Below are 23592 nucleotides of genomic sequence, written 5' to 3'. Positions count from 1 at the left end.
TTTAAGGCTAGTAGAGCTGTGGAGATCTGCAGCTAGATATGTTTGTGGCAAGTCACTTGAATTTAACTATTTAATCAGTTTTTGCTTTTCTTAAAATGCTCCATTGGACAAAAAAAAAATTAAAAAAAAACTTATATTTCTACAAGAAGCTTTAAAAGCAATATTGCCCATAATAGCTTTCATTGCTGTCCATATCTTGACAGCGCTACCCTGAAAGCATTACAGTTTATGGTCTTAGATTTTTATCTGTTTTTTTTCTCTGTGTTGTTCTTTTGAAAAGAGTCATATGTTTGCATATGACACATAAGGAAGGAAGTTTTTAGGGCAAAACATTTTTCTGTCCTGTGTTAGCATATGTCTTAGAAAGGAATTACCACACTAGGTGTTGCATGTGTTTTTGTTACAATGGACTTCAATATTGTACCTTCTGACTGGCCCGCACTACTGAAGTATACATGTAATGCACTGCATAGTTGTGCTTCCTTATTTGCAGTTTCAAGCTAGTTTGCTAGGCTACAATTCTGTTGTGATGAACCTTTGCTTACAAAATACAGTGCTTAAATGCAGTCTTGCTGAAATTGCTGGCAGGAAGCCTGATCTTAAAAGGTGGCCAATATGATAACACCTGTCAAAAGTCTGGGGGGAATTCTGTATCAAGCCTATGATGGCAGTTTTTGTGCTTGTTTGTAAGAGTGTTCTTGGTGTGATATTACTGCGTGTTCTGAATTCTTCTGTAGCTCCACATTCAAAAGGCATTTGGAATTTGGAAAGCAAGGCTTTTGCTTCAATGTATATTTAAAAGACCAAAATCTGTGTTTCTTGGGCCTAGTGATAAGTACTCTTCATATTTAGATTTTGTTGGTTTTGGGTGTTTTCTTTCGGTGTGGTTTTTGGGTTTGGGGTTTTTTTGTTGTTTTGTTGGGGTTTTTTTGGCAAGCTAAGTTAACTACATTTTAACTTCAGATTTTTAATGCTTTACTTTTGGCCTCCTAAACACTGCAGAAAATAAAATAATTTTACAGGTTATTTCTTTTGGTCTTACCACAGATTTTTCATAGAACATAAGGTTAGAAGTACTTCATTAAATGTAAGGGCTCTGGAATCTACAACCCCAAACACCAGATTGTTCACATGAGTGAACACTTTCAGAATATGTTTATTCTGAATATTCAGAATATACGTTTAATGATTCTAAAAACACCAGTGCAGTTCTGGTTTTCAGCTTTAGTGCTACTGTATGTTGTGAAAAATTACTGAAATGGACATGCAAATCAAGGGAAAGGGTGAAGGGAAATGTTCTGGTTTTTTTTTATTTCTATTTTATTTTTAGTTTGCATGAGACTTGCTTGAAAGTAGAACGTGTTTCCAGTTACAGAAAGCAGACTGAACTGCTTTGAGGTGTTCTGCTGCAATGAATGTTACTTCTAGTTGTTTTGTGGAAAGTTGCTATAAGTAAGTTGTGTGCTAAACAAGCAGTGTTTAGGACTTTAACCATACCATGATAAAGTGACCTTCAACACTCCTTTTTAAGAGATGTGTGTGGAACCTCTTTCTGTAGTCAGCAGAATGTATTTGTTAGTAGTTGGAACACAAATGGCTATTCCAATCATTCGTCTATTTCTACCATCTTAGCCTGGATATACTGATCACTTGAAAAATACCCACGTATTGATCTTTTTTTTTCTGCAGAATGTTGCACTGTTAGATTGGCAGGCAGTGCTCACATAACAGTAATGCTTTTGCTCTTCAGCACACTCTGGAATTTATTTAGCACTGGTGAAGTCTAGGACCTTAAAGGGCACTAATTAGTTCTCAAGAAGCAGATTTATCATCAGTTTGCTGATCCTACTCTATCTCCAGAATGATACGGAATTCTAAGTTTTCAGCTTGCTGTGAGCCCCAAATAGGAAATGTTTAAAGTGTCAACTGGTGACTGAGATGAGTGTGTATGAAATGTAGACATGGCTTGAAATGTAGACTGATATTAGTAAAATGGTATGGTTTTGCCCCCTACTTAATGGACATATAACTAACATGTGAGAGCTATGTAACAGCTGAGCCATGCAATGGAAAGTAGTTTGACCTTTAAGTAGCTTAGTTTTCTAGACAGTAGTGTTTCTGGGTGAGTGCTTTGAGTTTTGTTGTTTCTGGGGTTTTGTTTTGTTGTGGAGTTTTTTGGTTGGTCAGGTTTTTTTCAGTAATACTGCTCAATACCTCACAATAGCTAGAATATTCTTCTATACTAAACTTGTTTTGTAATTAATGGTACATTTGGAGAATGTAATATTTTCTTGTGGTGAAAAGGGGTTATCCAGTCTAGAGTTAGATATTTGAGTGTTTTAAAATGCTATTTTTTCTATCAAGTAATGCACTCACATGTGCATGTAATGTGATTCAACCATTTACAATTTGTATGACGTGCTGCTTTCATCAGGGACTTGATTGTGGTTTTTTTTCCTCTTTCTCTCTAGCTTCTGTTTTTCCTGAAAGGTTCTTTGTGATGTGTGGGGATTTGTGGTGATATGCTATATCAAAGGTCTTTGCTAATTTGATTGTAAAAATTGCCTTTGTATTCCATGCCTATAATCTAATTTCTGTGGTAACATGCTGTGATGCCTTGTGTGTGAGAATTAATTTTGATGTGAAGAAAACAGCTACACGTCACAGGATAGCTGAGTCGTCAAGTATGTTTGTAATAGCGGCTGTGGTGAAGGAAGAAGGTGCAGTCTTGTAGCGTGCATTGCTTCTAAAGCTTTTGGGTATGATCAACTAAAGATTTTTGTGGTGACAGCAGTGTATTTCTTATCAATATGTTGGTAAAACATTTCTGTTTTGAAGACAATAGGACAGGAATTGTTGAAAACATAAATGGAAGATTATGTTTTTCTTTACAGCATCATGTAGATCATGAAGAGCATCATGTCTTTGTTCCTCTGTGGGGTTTTTTTAGCTCATTGTTAAAAAACTGTCCTTGTCAACATTTTGCAGTGTTATATGTCAATGATAGCAGTGTGGAAAGCTTAGTAACTGTTCCAGACTTGAATAATTGCAAGGTGTTTTGGGTTTCCCCCACCACCACCACCCATCCCATGAGCTGGAATATTCGAGAGGGGAATGAGAGCAGGCAAATTAATTGGTACTGCAGTGTTTCCACTGGATTGTACTTGGAACTCTGTGTTGTGGCAGCTTCCCACCACACAAGGCCTGGTAATTTTAAACTGTTTAAGCTCTTAAGACCACCCCCCCAGATCAGATTTTTTCAGCTCAACAGCCTTCCTGAGTTTACATATTGCCACTACTGGAGAGCGCAGATAAGCAGAAGTTTAAAAATTTGAAGAGCATTTAAGCACCTCAGCTTTAATTCCATATGGCTGACAGCATCTCTCTTGATCCTCGGATAAATGATCAAGGGTCCATTCTGTATTGCCCTTCTTCCTCCTGCTTTTACCTTTGTTCTAATGGATGGATTTAGGAGTTAAATAAATGATGATTTTAAAACTCTTTACTAGTTAAGAGAAATATAATGATTTATGAATATAACTTTATGCAAATGTTGTGAGATTTTTGAGTTTTGAAATTCTCAAATCTGAGCTATAACCTGCTGACAGTCCCTTGCTCCACCTTTATTTGAAAGAAAGATTAGTGCCACATTTTTGTCTCAGCAGAGGAAATGCCAAATCCCTTTTGTATTACCTAACTGGTGATACTGTATTTTGATTCACACACATTCACATGTAGAGTCTGTTTTACTCAGTGAACAGTTACTTGTGTGGTTGTCCACTATTGCTTTCTGGCATTCATCTGACCCAGTTTCCAGCCTCATTTCAAACCCCATACACTCCTGCTTAGTAAATCCCTCAAGAGTTATAACTATTGGTGTTCTCCCTTATCCTTTGCAAATTATTAGGCATGCACCTTGATTTTCTTAAATGATAACGTTGCTTTAACATTACTGATCTTTACAAAAGACGTGGCCTTTTGCAGCCCAGAAGGCATGTGAAGATGCTCAGAAGCCCCTTAATGCAAGTATTCTGACTTTCTGTTTTTCTGAAGTTGTGAAACCATATCCTGCATTATATTCCTCAGGAAGAAAATTATAATAATGAATAGTGGTCACAGTTCCGTCTTCTCATAGAGATATAGAACTAGTTTTACATGTGCTAGACATGCATGTGATTTAACTCCTGGACAGTTGCACCAGTGGTGACCTCTTGAGCATAGGGATTTTTTGTGGTGTTTGATCATTTCTCTTTCTACTGCTTTTATAAGGGGTTTTGCTGTTCTTAGCTCAGGAAGCTTGAAAATATGTGTCTTTTCTGGCCCTTCATAATGCTACACTTAAATGTGTGTATCTACTCCATCTTTAAAGAACTACTAGCTCATATATCTAGCAAAGATACTTGGTTTCAGTTAGCATTTGCTTAGCTTGCAGCAACAGTTTTACTGATCCCAAGATAATCCCTGCTATTTAAGGGGCTATGTTGCACTTAATGTATTTATGAGGCTTTTGATTTTGGGGTGTGGTTTTTTGCACTTTGAGATAAGTGCTTATATAAAAGCTGCTACTGGTTTGATTTATGTATTTTCTAGTGAAAATGGCACTTCAGAATTCAGTTTAAAATTAACATTTCTGATGACTTAAGGCAGGTCTGGCCAATGCTCTGCCAAGTTATACCAGAGTCTTCTCATGGTTGAGTGTCACTAGGCCTCTGCTGTGTACTAAGAAGTGAACAGGAAAGGGAAATGTTAATGGGGCCATGAATGGTGACAAGTCCCTTGGTCCACTACTTCACTGTGATGACCTTGCTAACATGGAGCACCATCTCGGGCCATCCTGTGAAGTTGGTCAGCAGCCTTATTTCTGTGTAATCTGGACTCTGAAGAGTATTTCTTGCAGTACATACATAGCTTTTCTGATGATTTTGTAACATATACTCATGTAAGTGCTGCACTCGAACTGCTCTTGGTTTTGAACTGGAAGGTTGGCTATTCTTATCTTAGTGAAAAGGGGGCATTTCTGGAGATGTAATAAGATGCAGTTACTGTAAAATACAGGCATTGTTATATCTTGCATTTTAGTCCATTGTTTGCAGATCAGTATGCTTTATTGATTATTTTGACTTTTTTTTCCACCTGTTTAGTGTGGCTGCGTTGTGGGGTTTTATCAACGAAGGTGGTGCTATAATGAATCCCAACACTTTAACAGTGTTAGTTTCTTAAAGATTCTGCACTGACATCTAGTGACAGAAAACGATAAAATAGATCAAAGTTCACAGGTGTCTGTCAGACACCATTCTGTATTTTTGCCAGTAACAATGCCATTCTTTATCCTCTTCCTTATAAATACCTTTTGCCCTTTATGACAATATACATGTGTTCTTTGTGAATATGAGAGATCTGTGCTGTAGGTAAGATGATCAGAGGTGCTTCAATTCAACTGAGTTTTTGTCCCTGTCTTCCTCCTAGTATTTTTCAAAGTTGCTGCTCGAAGACTTTGCCAACAAACACACCTTAGTCCCTAACTTTTTGCATGTGTTTGGCTGGGTGTGAGCCCTGAGCTATGCTCGAGCTTAGTCTTTTTCTAAACAAATCTTCATAATGTGAATACCTTTTAGTGTAGTTGTATGGCTATTATTTTGTGCAATAGATTTTTCTATTTAGTAATCTGATCCTAGAATTCTGGGGGTGTTTCCACTCTGGTATACACTTACCCGCTTTCTTTGTTGAGATTGGGTTTTTTTCAGGTTTTGAGCTCAATGGGTATATACACTTAGTAATGCATCTTTTTTTTTTGCGGGGGGGGTGTAGGTACAACTCTTACTTAAAGTGAATTGCTGAAGCGAAAGAAACTTTCAAGGTTTTTTTTTAAGAGGTAAAAATTCTCTACCCTGTCTTAAAGATCTTGAAGTTCTTTAAAAGAGGTTGGCATGCTTTTACTGTTGAAAATAACTTTAGTAGAGGAGCTGGAAGAATGGAAACTGTGTTTTGTATAAAAGCATTGGAGGGGTACCGGTTGGGTTGTGGCAACACACACAAAAAACAGCAGCTGTTGAGAAACCCTGGCTAAATACATAGAAGTAAAATCTGCAGGGATGTTGAAGCTGCCTTTGACAGCTGCCTGTCCTATAGCTAGGATGAGATTTTCATTGTTGCACTTCATATATCTATTTCAGTCATTGCCAATATTCAATGAAGAAACAGAACAAGTGGGTTGTGTTGTGGTTCTTGCTGCTGTTGATGACGTGAGCCTGAATACATTATTGGAAGGCAGCTGTAAAATGATGAGATCTAATAGCTGTTAACAGGCTCCGATGTGATGGCCATGTTTCTTTTCTTTTAACTGGTCAATTTCTTATTCCAAACTTGATGTAATTGATGTATTTATTTTCCCTATGCATTCTGACTTGCAAGTGGTTTGTTTGAAGTCAGAATACTGTTTAAAACTCTGACTTGGTGTTTTTAATATAAATATCCTTCCAACTAGAGGTATTTAATAGCCATTTACTGATGTGTTACCTTAAGAATGAAGAATATAAAAAACTGTTGAACTGTCTTAATGTATTTAAATAGATATAAATACTTTGTGGCCATACTGTTAAAATATAACAAAAATCTATGAAATCTAATATGCCTTTAACCAATCTGACTTTGAGAGCAGTGCGATACCATTACCAGTGTGTCCTTAGGAGTAAACTGTTTTGTCTAGTGCTACTTACTAGGCCTGGCATCGCTGCAAGCTGTACTGGCATTACTTTGGGACAAATGCTTTCCAAAGGAGGTATTTCTGGCAGTGACATCAGATAATTTTGTATCTTTAAATGCCTGCCAATAAGTGAGCTGTATGTGAGTTTGTCAGTCATCTGGATGATTTCTTTTATAGCTTGGCTTCTTGCGTATCACAGCAGTTTGATGTGGCTCGTACCCTGGAGGTGAAGGAAATCAGGAAGGCACCCTTTATGATCAGAAAGACCATGGGCTGCCAAGAAAGAGGAACTGATCAGCAGCCTCCTGAGCTTGGCATGGAAATTAGGTAGATTACAGAAGCATTTTCTCCCCATCCTCCTACCTCATGGGTGAAACAGAGCTGTAGCTAGCTGCTGTGCAAAATGGAATCACAATTGACTCTGGACAAATCAATGTCACCTGAGCATTTCTAAAGTGGTTTTAGTGGCACATTTCATTAATTGTAAATGTCACTTCTTATGAGTAACTCAGCTTTGTGTTTCTTAGCAAGTAGGAAACGTAATTTGCAAGGATCTTGTCATCTTGAACTTATAATGGTACTCAAGAATCTGTAACCATGCAGTGTGCTCACACGTCCAGTGCCCAAGTATGCTGATGGGATCAATCAGCAAGTTGGGAAAGTGACTTATTAAGCTGATCAGTTTTCAGTCTCTGAAAGTGATATAGTTCTAGTGGGAATGGTAGATATGACCATTTCCAACAGTGTCTTTAAGGTTTCTTAAGTGGGAAGTTATTATGGCTTTGAATCTTGCTGAAGGTTTTTTTAAATTTATAAATAGGTCACTCTTAGCTTAGAAAATTCTGTTTACTTTCAGAGGGGTTGTTCATTGTTTTGTGTTTAGAACACATTTTATTTGTTTAGTCATTATATTTTCTTGTGAGTAGTGAAGGGGAAAAAATGTTGAGCTGCTCTTTTCATGGCCAGTATAGAGGAATCATCTGTCCATCTTGGAAGGGCAGTGATTTGGTGTGGCCCTGGGGTAGGCAGGCTGCTGATTGAGCTTGTGGGGTTGTTAAAGCATCACTAGACAGCTCTTTGTTTTTCAAGATGACAATTTTGAAAAAAGTGAACCCATTACATCAGGTATTGACAACAAGCGTCTTGAGGCAAGACAACCTGCATGACAACCAGTGTTGACATGTATGATAAAAGTAATTATCATCTGTTGGAATTTTAAAGCTGTTTAGCTCTTGCTTTATATTTCAGTAAGCTTAAATGCCTGGGAACAAGGTACCTATACCCTGGGGGAGGGTGGACACAATTACTGCTTTGTGTACTGTGTTGACAAGAGTTAACTGGTAATCCACAGAAAATCAGTGCCTTGATTTGATTGCAGTGGATGATTTGAAAAGGTTTCTTATAAGTTCTGAGAGAAGATTCAGCTGAATGTGTTATGGTTTGATAACATTTATTTTTCATTATATCCCTTTTGTGCATGCACAATACCTTTAGTCTGAAAAAATTCTCCTACTGTATTTTCTTCTTTGGTAATATTATTCATAAAGCTTTGAAAATGTATGTTTTCTGGAAGCCAATAACTGTTTAAAATATTGCAGTACCTGCTCCGGTCATCACTGCCACAACTGCTAAAATGGAGGTGGTTTCAGCGGAAGTCAACAGCTTGCTCCCTGAGGAAATAATGGACACCGGTATAACTCTGGTGGAAGATGACAGCATCGAGGCGGTTATCGTGTCGTCACCAATGGGAGACTCTATTCCCATGGAAACGGAACTGGAAGAAATAGTGAGCATAAGCTCCACCAGCGACTCCTCAGCTACAACCACAGCCACAGTCACTACAGAATCAGTTACTGCATCGAGCAATCACTCAAGCGACACGACAGTGAACACAACCCCAAAAACCGATGTGAATGCAGTAGTAAAGCCTACCTTTCCAAGTGGCCTACATAAACTTGGTGCTCAGACCCCTGTTACTATATCAGCCAATCAAATTATTCTGAACAAGACTGCTGATATTAAAATAGGCAACCAAAATATTAAACCAGATGGGCAAAAACTAATTGTAACAACTTTGGGCAAGTCTGGCCAACCTATTGTTTTAGCATTACCCCACAACCAGCTCCCACAAGCACAGAAAGCTGTGTCCCAAGCCCAAGGTGGAGACTCCAAGGTACAAGGCCAGCAGATCAAAGTTGTTATTGGAGGTCGATCAGAAGTGAAACCTGTTGTTGGTGTCTCATCTTTGACGCAAGGAAATCAGCTGGTAAATACTTCATCCCAGCCTTCTGTTTTGCAGACCCAGCAATTAAAAACAGTACAGGTAAAGTGAGCTGTGCTGATGAAACATATTAAAACAGTTTTGTTGATGCAGATGTGGTCCATTTCCTTCACTGAACTGACACATGGTTGCTTTCAGCTGTTCTGTTTATTCCTTATATTAACAAATACAATGCTACTCTTAGCTTATGCTTTCATCTGTGGATGCATTTACCATTTAATGCCCTTTTACTTCTAGCTACTGTCTAGAAACTTGGGATTTGCCTCTGAGAAAGTGAGTTGTTAAGGTTCAGTAAATTGAAGAGAATTTTCCCATTATTAGAATTTTATAAAAAAATTCTACATGCTTTCCGGAAGACTGATTTGAACCCTATATGCATGTTTTTTATTCAAAATGTATGCTGTGTTACTCCTTTATGAAATAGTATCTTCTACTATTACATTTAGTTTGTTTAAATAAACTCTGAGAAAAACTTAGCATCATTTGAAAAAGAACAGAAAGGTCAGTCTTATCTGTCTCAAATCTAGTTAAGCTTGTTAACAGATAGTGATAGACTAGATGCTATTGTAAGATGGACACTTCAAGGTCTTGTCCCCAGTCTCTGGTGTTATGACCCAAAGAGTCCAATTTTCATCTGGTGTATGGCAGAACTAAATGTATCTTTGTTCTAGTTGGCAATAAGGCAGAAATAAGGTCTTGTGAAGGTGAAGTTAAAAATAGAACTTGATACAGGTTATAATGGGAAAATATTTATTTTACTGTCTAAATTAAGTGAGAAATTAAATTCTGTGTATGCCTATAAAAATTAATTTGCTTTCCATGAAAAATGACAGACTTTTAAGCATGTTATTAGCTGAATGGTAAGTTCCTCAACTAGCATTTCATGGCAAGCAAATGTGAGCAGCTTTTAAGATGGTTTGTTTTAAAGCTGCAAATGGTCCCTGATCCAATTTTCTTTTCCTTTTTTTTTGTTGCTACTTTGTACTTGCAGAAAACATTTTAATAATGGCTGCTTAAAATATATCCATTTTCTCAAGCGACTTTTCTTTTTTGTACCTTGATCATTAGTGATTTTGTTGTCATTCTAGCTTTCAAAAAAGTCTCTGCTCTGACTCAGAACATGAATGTTTAAGAGTGGATCAGTTCCTGGTTTTTGGCTTCAGCTACTCACTGCCAAGTGAGAAATACAGGAAAATGGAGGAGAATTACTTAGCTGTGATATGCTTTTGCTTGTGTGAGATTACCTGTGTCATCAGTGACTGAAATACAGTAACTTGATGATTGACTTCTGCTATTTGTCATTAGGAATTCTATAGCTTCCTTAATAGAAGCTATTACAAATGGACTTGCATCTAGTTAATTGTAGTTTGAGTAAATTAGTTGTGTTATGGTCTCTTATTAAACCTTCACTTGCATTTGCAAAACAGATTGAATTGTTAACACCCATCATTACTTTCCTCTTATTAGGAGAAAGTAGAAATGAAAAGCAAGGCTGGTTGTAAGTTGGTTCAGTTGGTTATAAGCACATGATACTGCAAGAAGATTATTGCATTAGCACTTCCCAGACAGTGCTTTTCTCTGTAACAAGTTATAGGGAAAAGTGAAGTGTCAGAGGTATATATTATATGAAGCTAGGTGTGAGATTCATGGTCTGCTCTATAACGAATGACACACCTTGAGTCCCTGGCTTAGAAAATGAAGTTGGGCATTCATCCCATCATCCTGAACATGCCTCTTAACCTTTCAGTGAGTAGAAAAAGCAAGCTGTGAATACCTCCCTAACTCCCAATGGTCTTGTGTATCATATCTCTTGTGGCTATGTGAATCAGGTATTTTGGATAGAAGGCAGCACAGCAGTTGGACTTGGTGTTGAAAAGTAAATTGATAGATTACTTCATAAAGAGCTCTCTTCAGTTATCCTTACATCAGCACTGTTGCAGGGGCTTTGCCAATCATTAGAAAAACTCAATTAGTCTTGCTCTAATTTAATTGTGACTTTTGAAATCTTGGCACTTGAGAAAAGCTATTGATAGAGTTGAGCACATGCTCCTTGGAATCTGGCTTCTTTGGTGACAATTTTAGAGGTATGAGGCTGTGAGGTGTAAAATGTGGCAGGGCCGTGGGCTTCATCCTTATCCAGAGTTTTGTTAATGTCCTTTGACAGCTTGTCCTGGTATAGTTGAAACCACTGCCTTGGATGTGTGGCCAAAACTACTGGGCAAGTGCATCTGCTTTCAGCCTGTGGATCCTGCCTGTGTACAGGCTTAAAAATAATGATATGCTGCTGGTGTACTACTTCAAGTCCAAGTGCATTAAGCAGGAGTTAGACCTTGCAGGTGACTCTCAACCAGATTTCCAGACCCATTGCCATTGCTGTCAGTAAGCCAGTCTAACTTGAACTTGTCTTGATGTGGTGACTGGCTCTGCATTTAGTAGTTATGTTTCCATAGTATTGTTGCTAACATAGCAAGACAACTGGTTGCTACGCCATCATTTTTGCTTTATGTCATCTTTGGAAAGTGACCTCATGCACTCCATAACCTCAGAGCAAACTCCTATTCCTAGCTAAATATCTTCATTTTCTCTGAAGTATACCATTCTCCTATTTCTAGAGTCCATGATTTTTCATATTATGCCAAATATATATTACATAGGGTGTGGTTACATTGACAAGCTCCCATGAGATCATCTAGGGAGTGCATTTATAGTATGTTAGCTCCTTTGTGGTAGCTGACTATGTGGGTATTCAATCCAGCAGTAATGCAAGATATGCATGTTCTTTTCTTCTGTATGAGCAGAACATGATTTGACAACAGAAAACAAAGTCTGGCTATAGAAACTTGCTAGTTCATCTTGTTCTGTGTAGAGTATTTAGGAAGACATGAATTTTTCCTTTAAATAAAGGTGCTTGCAGAAAAACCTCTTCTGAAAGGGGAAGAAGGTTGATGTGTTCTTTTAAATGTAATAATTTTCTTATAGGAGAGCTTGATGCCCCATGAAATATTTTTGCAATCTTAATTGCATGGGCAGAGAAATAATACTAAGCTTCCTGTGATTAGTGCAAGCAATGGCAAAGGGCTCTGGAGAACTTGATGTTTCTGAAGTATCAAACTGCTGTCTGTCATCTTGATTATTTCCTCTGGTTTCTCCAGTCTGTACTGAAGTGGGTAGCAAGTTTCCCACTGGTGCCTAGAAGGCTTTCACAGTTGGCTGGGGAGTTATAAGCTCCAGTGGCAAAAGTTTCAGAAAGGCTGGCTTGGCAGCAAGTAAGGGCAGGAGAACATTGCATGCACTTGTGAGCCAAGGGGCTATTCCTCACCTATAACCAATCACATTTGAGTTTTGCCATGTTTCCTGAGCCCTGAGAAGACTCACTCATTTGTTAGAGCCCATTCTTCGTAGACAGTTTATCCAAAATGTAGGAGGGAATTTATCTGAGGACAGTATTGCAAGTTGAGTCTGAGGGAAGCAGGGCTATTTGCAGTGGCTTGGGATAATTAGTTTTCTTTCTGAAGTACTTCATGTTAACAGGTGGCTAGTATTTTATATGTACTCGTGTAGGTCATTTAAACATATTTATTGACTGTTACTGGGAAACTACTGCTGTTGCCCAGAGCTGGCTGTTGCTGCTGGATGTTGATCATGTTCTGAGCCAGACTTTGCCCTTCCTTCAGAGAGTAAAAGCAATAGCAGTTGAGTTACAGTACCTTATGGCAAGGTAAGATGAGCTTCAGCAAACAAAAACCACAAATCAAGCAGATGAAATGTGGAGAATTTGTCAGAAATTAAAATGTGTGCAAATTTACAAATATATTTGCTGATAAAATGCCTGCTCATCTATCAGCTCTGTACTAACAGAACTCTCTTGAAATGTTAAAATGGTGTTGAGTAAAAGCAGACTGGGCTGTGAATGAAGCTTCCTTCTTCAAAGAAATTATATCTCAAGGTTTTAGTTAATATATCTCCAAAAAGAGTGGCTTTTTTGTTCTTGTTTCATTTTAAGCATTGACTATTATATGTTATCTATAAAGCAGCTAATGTGGCTTGGGTGCAGCATATTGGGGTAAATTGCCTTCACCTGCCATGGCCTGAGTTTCCTCTGAAGACCACTTACTAGTACTCTTAATTATGAAGCAGCATATGGTTTCCTTTAAATTAGGTCTTTTTTCTGACACTGCCTGGTGTCAGAGCTGCTCATTGCTGGCTTCCCTTGGCTGAGCGCAGTGCTTTCCATGGCAGGCAGGAGGGATCCAGTACCATAGCATGAGGGAGCCCTGGCTTCCCCATTCGTGCTGTGAGTCTGCTGCTGAGAACTGAAACAACTTCATCTGCTGGGCAGCTGAGAAATTCGTTATGTGCTACCAAATACTTCAAATATTTTGATGTCACTCTGCTGTAAAGTAAGTGTTTCAGTCAGCAAATTCTATAAGTAGAATAGGGTTTTCTGTAGGATACCATAACATTCAGTCTGCTCAATCGCTTCATTTAAGCACCTGCAGCTTTCTCAGGCTGTCATCTCTATATCTTTACGTGTCAGTGAGATTTCTCCAGTTTAGCTACTTGATTAACAACGGTGGTTCTGTGCATTTGGGAGGTTGCTTACCACGTGGATGTCCGTGTCATGCTTCTCTGATATTGCTTGAGTTGGTGGCTGGTGCCCCTGGGATGTGGCTGGGTTGTGTGGTGGAGGAGAAGCAGTATGGGCCTGACCTACGGGCTGGATAAGCGTAAGGGCTTCAGTAATACCTTCCAGTACTCACCTGGATTCAGGGAGGATCTTAGTGATAGTCTGCATTGGCAGGCAGCCTATAAACACATCTGGTAGTTAATTTCTGTCAATGTGGAAAAAGGGAAAAAAGTCTTGTTTAAGACTTTTAAGACTAACAAAACTCTGCTTATAGAAATTTCAAATTAATCTGTCACATTAAATTGCATATTATGTGCTCCTGGGCCAGCTGCGTTTCAGGAGACTGGTTTACAAAAGTAAAATAAAAAATTAAAAAAAAAAGAAACCCTTGTACTTAGATGTAGCTGATTTGTCCTTGACTAGTGAGTACCCAGAACTTTCAGGGAGTGATGATCCACATATTACAGAATCACAGAATGCCAAGGGTTGGAAGGGACCTCAAAAGATCATCTAGTCCAACCCCCCTGCAAGAGCAGGGTAACCTAGAGTACATCACACAGGAACTTGTCCAGGCGGGCCTTGAATATCTCCAACGTAGGAGACTCCACAACCTCCCTGGGCAACCTGTTCCAGTGCTCTGTCACAGTAAAGTTCTTCCTGATGTTAACGTGGAACCTCCTATGCTCCAGTTTACACCCATTGCCCCTTGTCCTGTCACTGGATATCACTGAAAAAAGCCTAGCTCCATCATCCTGACACCCACCCTTTACATATTTGTAAACACTGATGAGGTCACCCCTCAGTCTCCTCTTCTCCAAGCTAAAGAGACCCAGCTCCCTCAGCCTCTCCTCATAAGGCAGGTGTTCCACTCCCTTAATCATCTTTGTGGCTCTGCGCTGGACTCTTTCAAGCAATTCCCTGTCCTTGAACTGAGGGGCCCAGAACTGGATGCAATATTCCAGATGCGGCCTCACCAAGGCAGAGTAGAGGGAGAGAACCTCTCTTGCCCTACTAACCACACCCTTTCTAATGCACCCTAGGATGCCATTTGTCTTCTTGGCCACAAGGGCACATTGCTAGCTCATGGTCATCCTCCCATCCACCAGGACCCCCAGGTCCCTTTCCCCCTCACTACTTTCCAGCAGGTCAACCCCCAACCTGTACTGGTACATGGGGTTATTCTTCCCCAGATGCAAGACTCTACACTTGCCCTTGTTGAACTTCATCAAGTTTCTCCCTGCCCAACTCTCCAGCCTGTCCAGGTCTCACTGAATGGCAACACAGCCTTCTGGTGTGTCAGCCACTCCTCCCAGTTTAGTGTCATCAGCGAACTTGCTGAGGGTACACTCAGTTCCCTCATCCAGGTCATTGATGAAAATATTAAACAGCACTGGTCCCAGCACCAACCCCTGAGGGACTCCACTAGTCACAGACCTCCAGCTAGATTCTGTGCCATTGACCACAACTCTCTGCCTTCTTTCAAGCAGTTCTTGATCCACCTCACTACCTGATTGTCAAGCCCACACTTCCTTAGCTTATCTATGAGAATGCTGTGGGAGACAGTATTAAATACCTTACTGAAATCAAGAAAAACCACATCTACCGCTCTACCATCATCCCTCCACCTAGTTACTTCCTCATAGAAGGCTATAAGGTTGGTCAAACATGACTTCCCCCTGGTAAAACCATGTTGGCTGTTCTTAATGACCCCCTCATCCTTGATATGTCTAGAGATAGCATCAATATTTTGAGAACTGCTTCCCCATTTTCAGGATAGAATGTGCTGCTATGTCAGTATAGGCCAAGAGATGTTTCAGACCGCTAGTTGTCATATTTAAATAACTTAAAGAACAAATTTTGTCCTACTTGGCTAAAAAGTAGTATCTTTTACAGTTTCAGATATTGAGAGCTGTGCTTTTGAAGAGGTTTATACAGAGCAATATCTTAGAAAAAAAGCTGTAAGGATTTTGGCTATCCTGCTTTAGTGGCTGGTTTTCTAAAGTGGTGTGGATGATATCCTAGTTCTCTCCATAGTGAGAAATGGAGGTGAAATGCGAGATAAGCAGTTATTATAATTACATGTGTATTGTCCTTTCTATTTTCTGATGTACTTGACAATGCAATAATTCAGATCCTAAATGCTCAAGTTACTTTAGATTATTTTTCCCCCTCTATCTTTCAGATTGCAAAGAAGACCCGAACCCCAACTTCTGGCCCAGTGATCACCAAGCTGATCTTTGCAAAACCAATCAATAGCAAAGCTGTTACAGGGCAGACCACTCAAGTGTCACCAGTCATTGCAGGTTGTACTAGTTTGACTTCTTTTGCTTTACCATTTTTTAAGATCTGTTCAAAAAGAGATGGTGACTGTAGAAATTTTTCTGTCTCAATGATTTTAGTGCAGTTTCTGTTGAAGTACCTCAAGCAATTGGAAGGGTAGAAATCAGCAGAGAATTTGTAGGTAGAAGCAGATAACTGTAGGTTTTGGTACCTTTACACTTACTTAGAATTATCTTTGTGGTTGCAGAATTTCATCATTTTGCTTTTACTGTAGGAGGCCCTTAGTTTCCAGATGTTGGGGAGAAGAAAAAAAAATACCAAAGAAAAGGCTATACAATAAACAAAGTATTCATAGATACATTGTGTAAATACACAGGAGGGAAAAGGAGACACCTGCTTGTGAATTACTTTAATCTGTTTTTTGTTGGTCTTAAATGTGATACATGCAAATAAAAGGAAAAATGTTTGAGTGAAAAAAAAAGAACAAAATCTTTGTTTCTGTCAAGTTGTTCACCTACTTAAAAAATAAGCATTGCAGAAGAGTCCTTGGAAAACAAATCTGTTTGTGTCCTTTAAAGAAAAAAATCCCACAGTGCAGTCATTTATTATGTCAGTGAGACTGATGTGTCCCCTGTGAAATGCATCATTGCATGTATGAAGGTAACATCTTAGACATGTCTGAATTATCTGAAAAGGACAAATGTAGGAAGCCAGAGTCATTTTCAGAGCTTTGAAGGATGTCTCCAACTACTTCCATATTGACCGATCCAAGTAGGCCTAAAATTTTTCCTCATATTTAAATGGGGTTTTTTAAAGCCTCTAAGAACTGGGATTTGAGCTGGTTTTAAAAAGAATGCAACCTTATTCAAAACATTGATGGGCACATAACTGAAACATACTCTTTTCCTTAAGTTGTCAGGCTCACTTGCACCCTGATGCCTGACTTGTGTTTCAAGTGAAAGAGGGATTCCTTCTCCCACTCCCCAGTTTTTCTCCTTTCTGAAACAATTCCCTACTTAATGTACAGACCTGTGAATAAGAAGATTGGTTCACTGTGTTTATAAATATCTGAGCTCAGCAGTTTGCGTGTTTGAAAAAAACCAACAACCTGAAACAAACAGCAACAAACTAACAAAATAGAAAATATGTTAAAAACCCTGAAATGAACCATTTGAAGCTGCAATACATTTTCATCTGACAATGCATAAAAATTGGTAAACACGAAGGAGCCACAACAAAAATAATACTAAGGAGAGCATGTTTTTAAGTTTGTTGCCTCCAGACTGAAAGGAAATGTGCATAGCAAAACATACCTACATAATACCGACAAGCAAACATGTTACAAAATAAACTTCCAGCTTTTAAATCTTGGCAAATCAAGAGTACAGGTTCCTGAGCCTGTGAGACAAGCATCACCTTAGATGCTTCTAATGGAGAGAAGTCTTTTTAAACATCTGCCTTTCCTCTTGCCATCCTGAACAGTCAGCACAGTTTGCTGGCTTTGAGAGGCTGGCATTGTTTTGGGGAGGTGTTACATTTGTGTGTTGTAATTTTTGTGTGCATGCTTTTATGTATTTCATAAATTTTTAATTGCTCTGGAATTTCTGCACACTGAGGTGGAAGTTGTAAATTTGAAAGACTTGTCAATATAAGCAGCCAGGTTCTGTTTAGGAGCCTGATGCCAAAAGGTACAGAGGGGACATAGTGAGAGAGGGAAAACTCACCAAGAAAAAACAAACTCAAAGTAGATGGTAAAATTCCCACACTGACATTTTTCATGTTGCATGTAAATTAACAGATCAAATAGTTGCCAGCAGCTGCTACTTAGGTTGCACAAAAGTGAAGGTTATTTTTGAACACATAGACTTCAGAGGAAGGCAGCTTTCTGTAAGGATAGAGCTTTCTGTTGTTGTAGTTGACTTAATTGTCATGCCACTGATTGGTTTTGGATGTAAAAGTTACACTGCTGTTTATTTCTTATTTTGATAAAAGTAGTACAAGAGAATGGGTTACAGAGAAGCTGTAATAGAAATGAGTCTGAGCTGAAGTGCAGCAGAGCAAACCTCAGTCAGTGGTCAAGCTGGAAGTATGAAAAATAATAATAATAAAATAATGATAATTAAAAAATGTTTCCCACACTGTCAGTTTTGCAATATTCCTAAGACATTTCATGATTGGAGCTGCTGATTTTGACGTTTAACCTTTTTTGCTGTTGTAAAAGCAGATAGCGTGTAGAGTTACACCACCACCCACATTTTCATAGGAGTGTCATATTTTTGTTAGGCAGTGAAAAAAAAACCAACATGGAGAAGAAAAAAAATACTTAGATTTGAGCATAGACAGATCAAACCATTTTTTCTTGGTCACTGTAACACAGCTCGTTTCTGAAGGCTGAGGATTTAAAAGGAAGTACCCCCCACAGATGCTCAGTTTTTCTCTATGTTGGCATTAGCCCAGGAGATTCCTAGGAAACTGTCAGCTGGATGGGTGTTTGGGCAGAGCGCAGGGGCTTTGCAGGGCTGTATGCCTCAGTATGCTGTCCTGTCTTTAAAGAATTTTCAACTCAGTATCACAGAAAGGTTAATGTATGTTTTGGGAGTTTTTAAGACCAAGTAGAATGTCTTTTTATTTGCAATAATGGCAGCTATTTTATTCTTTGTTGCTAAATTTTGCTGATGTCCTTCCTACAATGTGATACGCTCACCAGAGTATTAACAGTTGTACAATATGCAGAGAAAAATTTTGCTTTAGAAGTCAGTGTAAACAGAGATAACTTGAGCTGATGGCTATCTTCATTATTTATAGGTAGGGTTCTTTCACAGTCTGCTCCAGGAACACCACCAAAGACAATAACGATCTCTGAAAGCGGAGTCATTGGGTCATCTTTGAGTACTACTACACAGCAGGCACCAAATAAAATAGCTATTTCTCCACTTAAATCCCCTAATAAGGTAAGGTTCTGATTCTGGCTACAGCCTTCTATTCTTCTTGTAGAGTGGTCTGAATGAAGCTCTCTTTGTCTTTGCTACAAGCTGTTTATGATCCCACTACTCCTATCGCAGGCCATAATGCAATTGAGTCTCTGTTGTGCGTCATTGCTCTGCGGTAATAGCCTAAGTTAAATTTTTTGCAGTTGGCTTCTTTACTGTGTTTTTAAGTAAACGTGCATTACTGTGTTAGTTTCCCATTCTAACCATGTCTTGCCATTCCCTAAGCATACATTCCAAGAGCAACTGTTCTCTCTTAACTGCGTGCTGAGAGTTTTTTGTCTTTTTTCTTAATGCCTTCATAAAATGTCAACAGGCTGTTTAGGAGGAGACCTCAATGATGTTAATAAGTCAGCACATAGTAACCATTGTCTGCTACTGCATAGATAATTTAGTCTTCCTTAATCACGCCTGAAGTGAGAGAGATTTGTTGTGGTCCTTGACAATTACAGAGCTGGAGACTGGCTCAAGTGGGAAATAGATAGGAAAGATAATTTATCCATCGTAAGCTCCTTTACAAATAAGTGTCATGGTGATGCTGGTATTTTAGACTTGATAAAATTGTCTTGAGAAGAGGAATATTTCTGGAGAAAGGAAGAGTTGGGGGGGAAGATGCATGGTGCATACAAACTAAATATCATGTATAAAAACTAGCATAAGAGTAAAGAATTCTCTTAGTTTGGCCATGCTTTAGCTATGTATTGTTATACAAATTGAAGGACTTGTGTTTGAGAGTTATTACTGAGGGAAGCAACATGAGCAAGAAGTTTAAAGCAAAAAATCTAGAACCAAGATTAACAATGAAAAGACTCTTTAGGGTTACATCTCAAATTTACTGTGAATAAGTAATTTTTACTATCTTCTAAAAACAAATGGTTTAAGAAATTTGAAGTTTTTTTAAAACATGAAGAAGGGAGTATAGAACAAAAAGTAGAAAACCAAACTTGGAAGGGATGTGGCTATATAGAATATTCAGTTCTGCAGAAATGCAGTCAAAGACTGGATTTCTGTTGGATTCTGGAAAGCAGATTTGAAAATACTGATGTCCCTATGCTTTGGATAATCAGTACTATAAGGTGAGATTTTGGGGTTGGGTTTTTTTTGGGGGGGGGGTTGTGGTTGGTTTTTTTTCATAGCTCTCCTTTAAAACTTCTATTTATGATGAAGTAGTGTGGTAGCAATTATAAAGCTGTTGTCCAGAAAACCCATCCTTGGCAATGCTCAGGCTTCAGTAGGCAGGTTTCCATAAAAACCAAACCAAAAACCCAAACCAAATAAAACCGAAGCTGTACTGGCTTTCTGCAAGGGCGTTTCGGTGCTGGAAACCAGCAATGCCTTGAAGTTTCTAACGTGTTTGCTGTTGTTGCACACACAGACCTCTGTGAGTCATGATTAAATATAGCGCCCTTGTTCACAGAAAGAGCTCTTTGTACTGATGGAGATCTGTACTTTCATGAGGAGGGGGATGTATATGTACAGGGTCTTGTATCCTGTGCAGAGATTTAAACTGCCTCTTTGTTTTGCCAAGCAGCTAACAGTGGTATCAGTGGCCTCCCAGCCTCCCAACTCCCCCCAGAAGACGGTGGGCGTCCCACTGAATGTAGCGTTAGGACAGCAGATCCTCACAGTGCAGCAGTCAGCACCCTCCTCCCCTGGGAAGGCTATAGTCAACCACACAACCGCCCAGGTACAGACTGACTTTCCTTTGTCTTCTAGCATGTCTCTGTGTCATCACTTGCGGGAAACTCGAGTTGAACCGCAAATTGGCAATGGTCAGTCCCAAGGTGTTCTTGTAATGGTGTCTACTTAAGAATTGGCAAAAGCAGTGCAAAAAAGAAGAGCATCTTCAGTCAAGGGGTGCAAACCATTGCAAATCCATGAAAGGGCATGCTGTTAGAAAGCAGCTTTCCAGCCTGGAAAGCCTCACTTGGTGCAAGTTCTCATCTCTGTATACTGAATCTCTCAAGACAATTGAAAGGCTGCCTGTGATATGAGGAAGAATTCTTTGGGTGGTTCTACCTCTTGTAGCAGGGTTTCTATGCCACTGACTAGGGCTGCTTTCAAGGTGTTTCTGAGATTTGCAACAGCTGAGTTGCAACTTTTCTCGTGGCAGAGGTCTGCATAAGCAAGAGGCCATGGTCTGAGGCCTACAGAATTCAAAAATAGTAATTTCCTGTGTCTCATTTCCAGAAAAATGGGGTTTATAAATTGATTTGCATTAATGAATGACTAGACAAAACTGACTTTTCTTGCAAACTACAGGTTTTACTTTTTTCCTCTTTTGTAAACTGAGGAGAATCTTTTTCTGTCTTACTTGTTTGCATGCTTGTTTTGGTAAACTTGAAGTGATGCATATGAGTATAAATAACCAGAGTGGATATAGCAGGGAGTAGGCACAGTTGCATTTACAGCACAAGACCAGAGACTCAGACAGGTTTTGCCAGTCTCATCTTACTGATACAGATGACAATTAGAATGTTGATATGGGGATGTGCACATGAGTATGATTTGAATTTATTTCATAGTAAAACTAGCAAAATTGTCTTATTGAAATAGTTGTTAAAAGGTTAAGTCACTCTAATGCAAGCACTTGAAGTGAAAAAACAGAGGTGGCTTTGGGGTATGCATACCAAGTTCTGATACAAAGTTGTCTGACACAACATGATGGTTTTACCTCCCTTCCCTGGGCTCAAGAATATGCCTTTGGAAGACCTGGCATTCCAATTCTACAATTTTCTGAGTTGTCGTTGGGTTGGAGCCACTAGCTTGTGTGGTAGAGGGAGCTTTGGCCACACTGGTCTTTCTCTGATAACACTTAAGCTGCAACTATGCATACAGATAGTGCTTATTTTGAACTGCTCAAGATTGTTAAGGTTTCAGTATATTTAAAAAAAAAATCACAAGAAAGCACTTTCTTTTTAAATACCGGGCTTATTTCCAGTGAAATATGTGCAAATTGACATTTCATTTGTGTAGCTGTTGAGAGCTGGGGAGCTGGGAAAAACTTACTATGAAGTCACATCATACCATCAACCAAATTTAATACTAAAACTTAATGCCAAGGACAGTGATATGTTTAATATTGATATTAAAAGATACTGAGAATAAAAAGCTGAGCTCCAAAAGAAGTTGGGTGGAAGGATAAAGAGGAGGAATAAACCAAGGTTTGAGGTTGTCAGTAAGGCTAGAAAAAGAGGCTGTTATCAAACTGGTAGACTTTTGAATGTGTGTAAACAAAATAAACACTTGATTGTTATCAGTTTGTAGTTTGAAAGTGGAAAGATGCACATTCCAGACATACTGACTTCCACCCGTGAGGTAACACAGGTCTGCTGAGCTCCCTTTCCCCTCTTTGCTTTTTTAATTAAATCTGTTTTCTTACTCTACACTGTTCTTGCTTCTTTCGTTTCTCAGCTGGTACCATCTTTCTCATGTCTTCAGCTATCAGTTTATGGACACTGTTCCATTTGCTTCTCAAAGAATGCACAGTGATCTCTGTGAATTAGTCGCAAACTGTCTAACAGCATGTATCTATGTACACAGTGATAAACCATGCCACAGTCCAACACTTAACAGTTCTTCAAGTTCTTACCATGTGGTTTTATTAGTGTAGGAATATATTTCTAGGCTTGATTTTGCGTACAAACTGAGCAATGTTATCTGTAGTCACTTGAAGTCTTTTTGGCAGACATCGTATCTGGGAAGTGGACTGAGTCACCCTACTCATGTAAATATTAGTTTATTCTGGTGTTCTGTGTAGAGCATTGAAAATGGAATTGAGTTTCCTCTGAGCTGTTGAGAGGCATTTAATCTCTCTGCATCTGTTTTACTTCTGAAAGAAAAACTGGGGGTAACTTGCTTCTCAAGGATACAAATGGATCAAAAAGTTACTAACTAAGGAATAAATGTGCTGATGTTTTCTTTGCCTTTATACAAGTAACTTTGTGCTATCTGTGTTGGCTTAACAGGCTGTGAAATCAGCAGTGCAGACCATTACTGTAGGAGGAGTGGGCACATCTCAATTTAAGACAATTATTCCCTTGGCAACTGCACCCAATGTTCAGCAAATTCAGGTACCTGGAAGCAAGTTCCATTATGTCAGACTTGTTACTGCCACAACAGCCAATAGTTCGACCCAGTCGGCCAGTCAAAATCCCAGTACAAATACACAGCCCCTCCAACAGGGTAAGTGCTGGTGTTAATATATTGTCTGAAGTTTTTCTTGAGTTTTTCATATTTGTTTTGTAAGGATTAAAAGCAGTACATGATCAAGATCTATCAAGACTGAGACATGTACTTGGTTTTGTGGTAAGACTCCTATACATTTCATATTCTGTTATCTCTGATTTGTATGTGGAAATACTCCTCTGTGACAAAGTGCTCTGTAGTTGGACCTGAATCTTTGAAGCATTTCATGTTGCTTTTCCCTAACTTGTCAGCTTTGTGGGTGACTGTGGCAAGTCCCAGATCCTCTCTATGAAAAGCATGAAGCCAGGACAGTCCACAAACATGTTGTCAGAAGTCCTGCAACTTGAAGATCCTTACATGTAAAATGCTTTAGAAGCACCAGGTTTTACTGCTGGTTTCTGTCCATGGTTTCTGGAGCTGTGATGGAATAAAGGATTTCAAACCAGGCTGTGGTTTGTGTATTCTCCTATTGCCAAGAGAAATCCAGTGTCCAGAGGAGCTCTGCACTCAAGCTGGTTTTTAAGCT

At 39.0% G+C, this 23592-nt stretch overlaps 1 protein-coding gene across 7 annotated transcripts in view; it reads left to right on the top strand.

Annotated features, from left to right (window-relative positions):
- Positions 1 to 23592, top strand: part of LIN54 (lin-54 DREAM MuvB core complex component) — a 42376-nt gene that overhangs the window by 9413 nt on the left and 9371 nt on the right. For 2 of the 7 annotated variants that reach the window (XM_034064442.1, XM_034064443.1), the window contains 5 exons: positions 8302 to 9026; positions 15794 to 15914; positions 18697 to 18842; positions 20410 to 20565; positions 22847 to 23063. In XM_034064442.1, coding sequence (XP_033920333.1) covers positions 8337 to 9026; positions 15794 to 15914; positions 18697 to 18842; positions 20410 to 20565; positions 22847 to 23063 — 1330 coding nt within the window. In that variant the 5' untranslated portion in view covers positions 8302 to 8336. The remainder of the gene's footprint in view (positions 1 to 8301; positions 9027 to 15793; positions 15915 to 18696; positions 18843 to 20409; positions 20566 to 22846; positions 23064 to 23592) is intronic. The other 5 variants (XM_034064445.1, XM_005146593.4, XM_034064446.1 and 2 more) reach the window with 3 other exon arrangements.

Source organism: Melopsittacus undulatus, chromosome 7 (assembly GCF_012275295.1).
Source record: "Melopsittacus undulatus isolate bMelUnd1 chromosome 7, bMelUnd1.mat.Z, whole genome shotgun sequence".
NCBI classification, from domain to species: domain Eukaryota; kingdom Metazoa; phylum Chordata; class Aves; order Psittaciformes; family Psittaculidae; genus Melopsittacus; species Melopsittacus undulatus.
The sequence above is the reverse complement of the archived record's forward strand: the minus strand, read 5'-3'. Positions and strand labels throughout refer to the sequence as shown.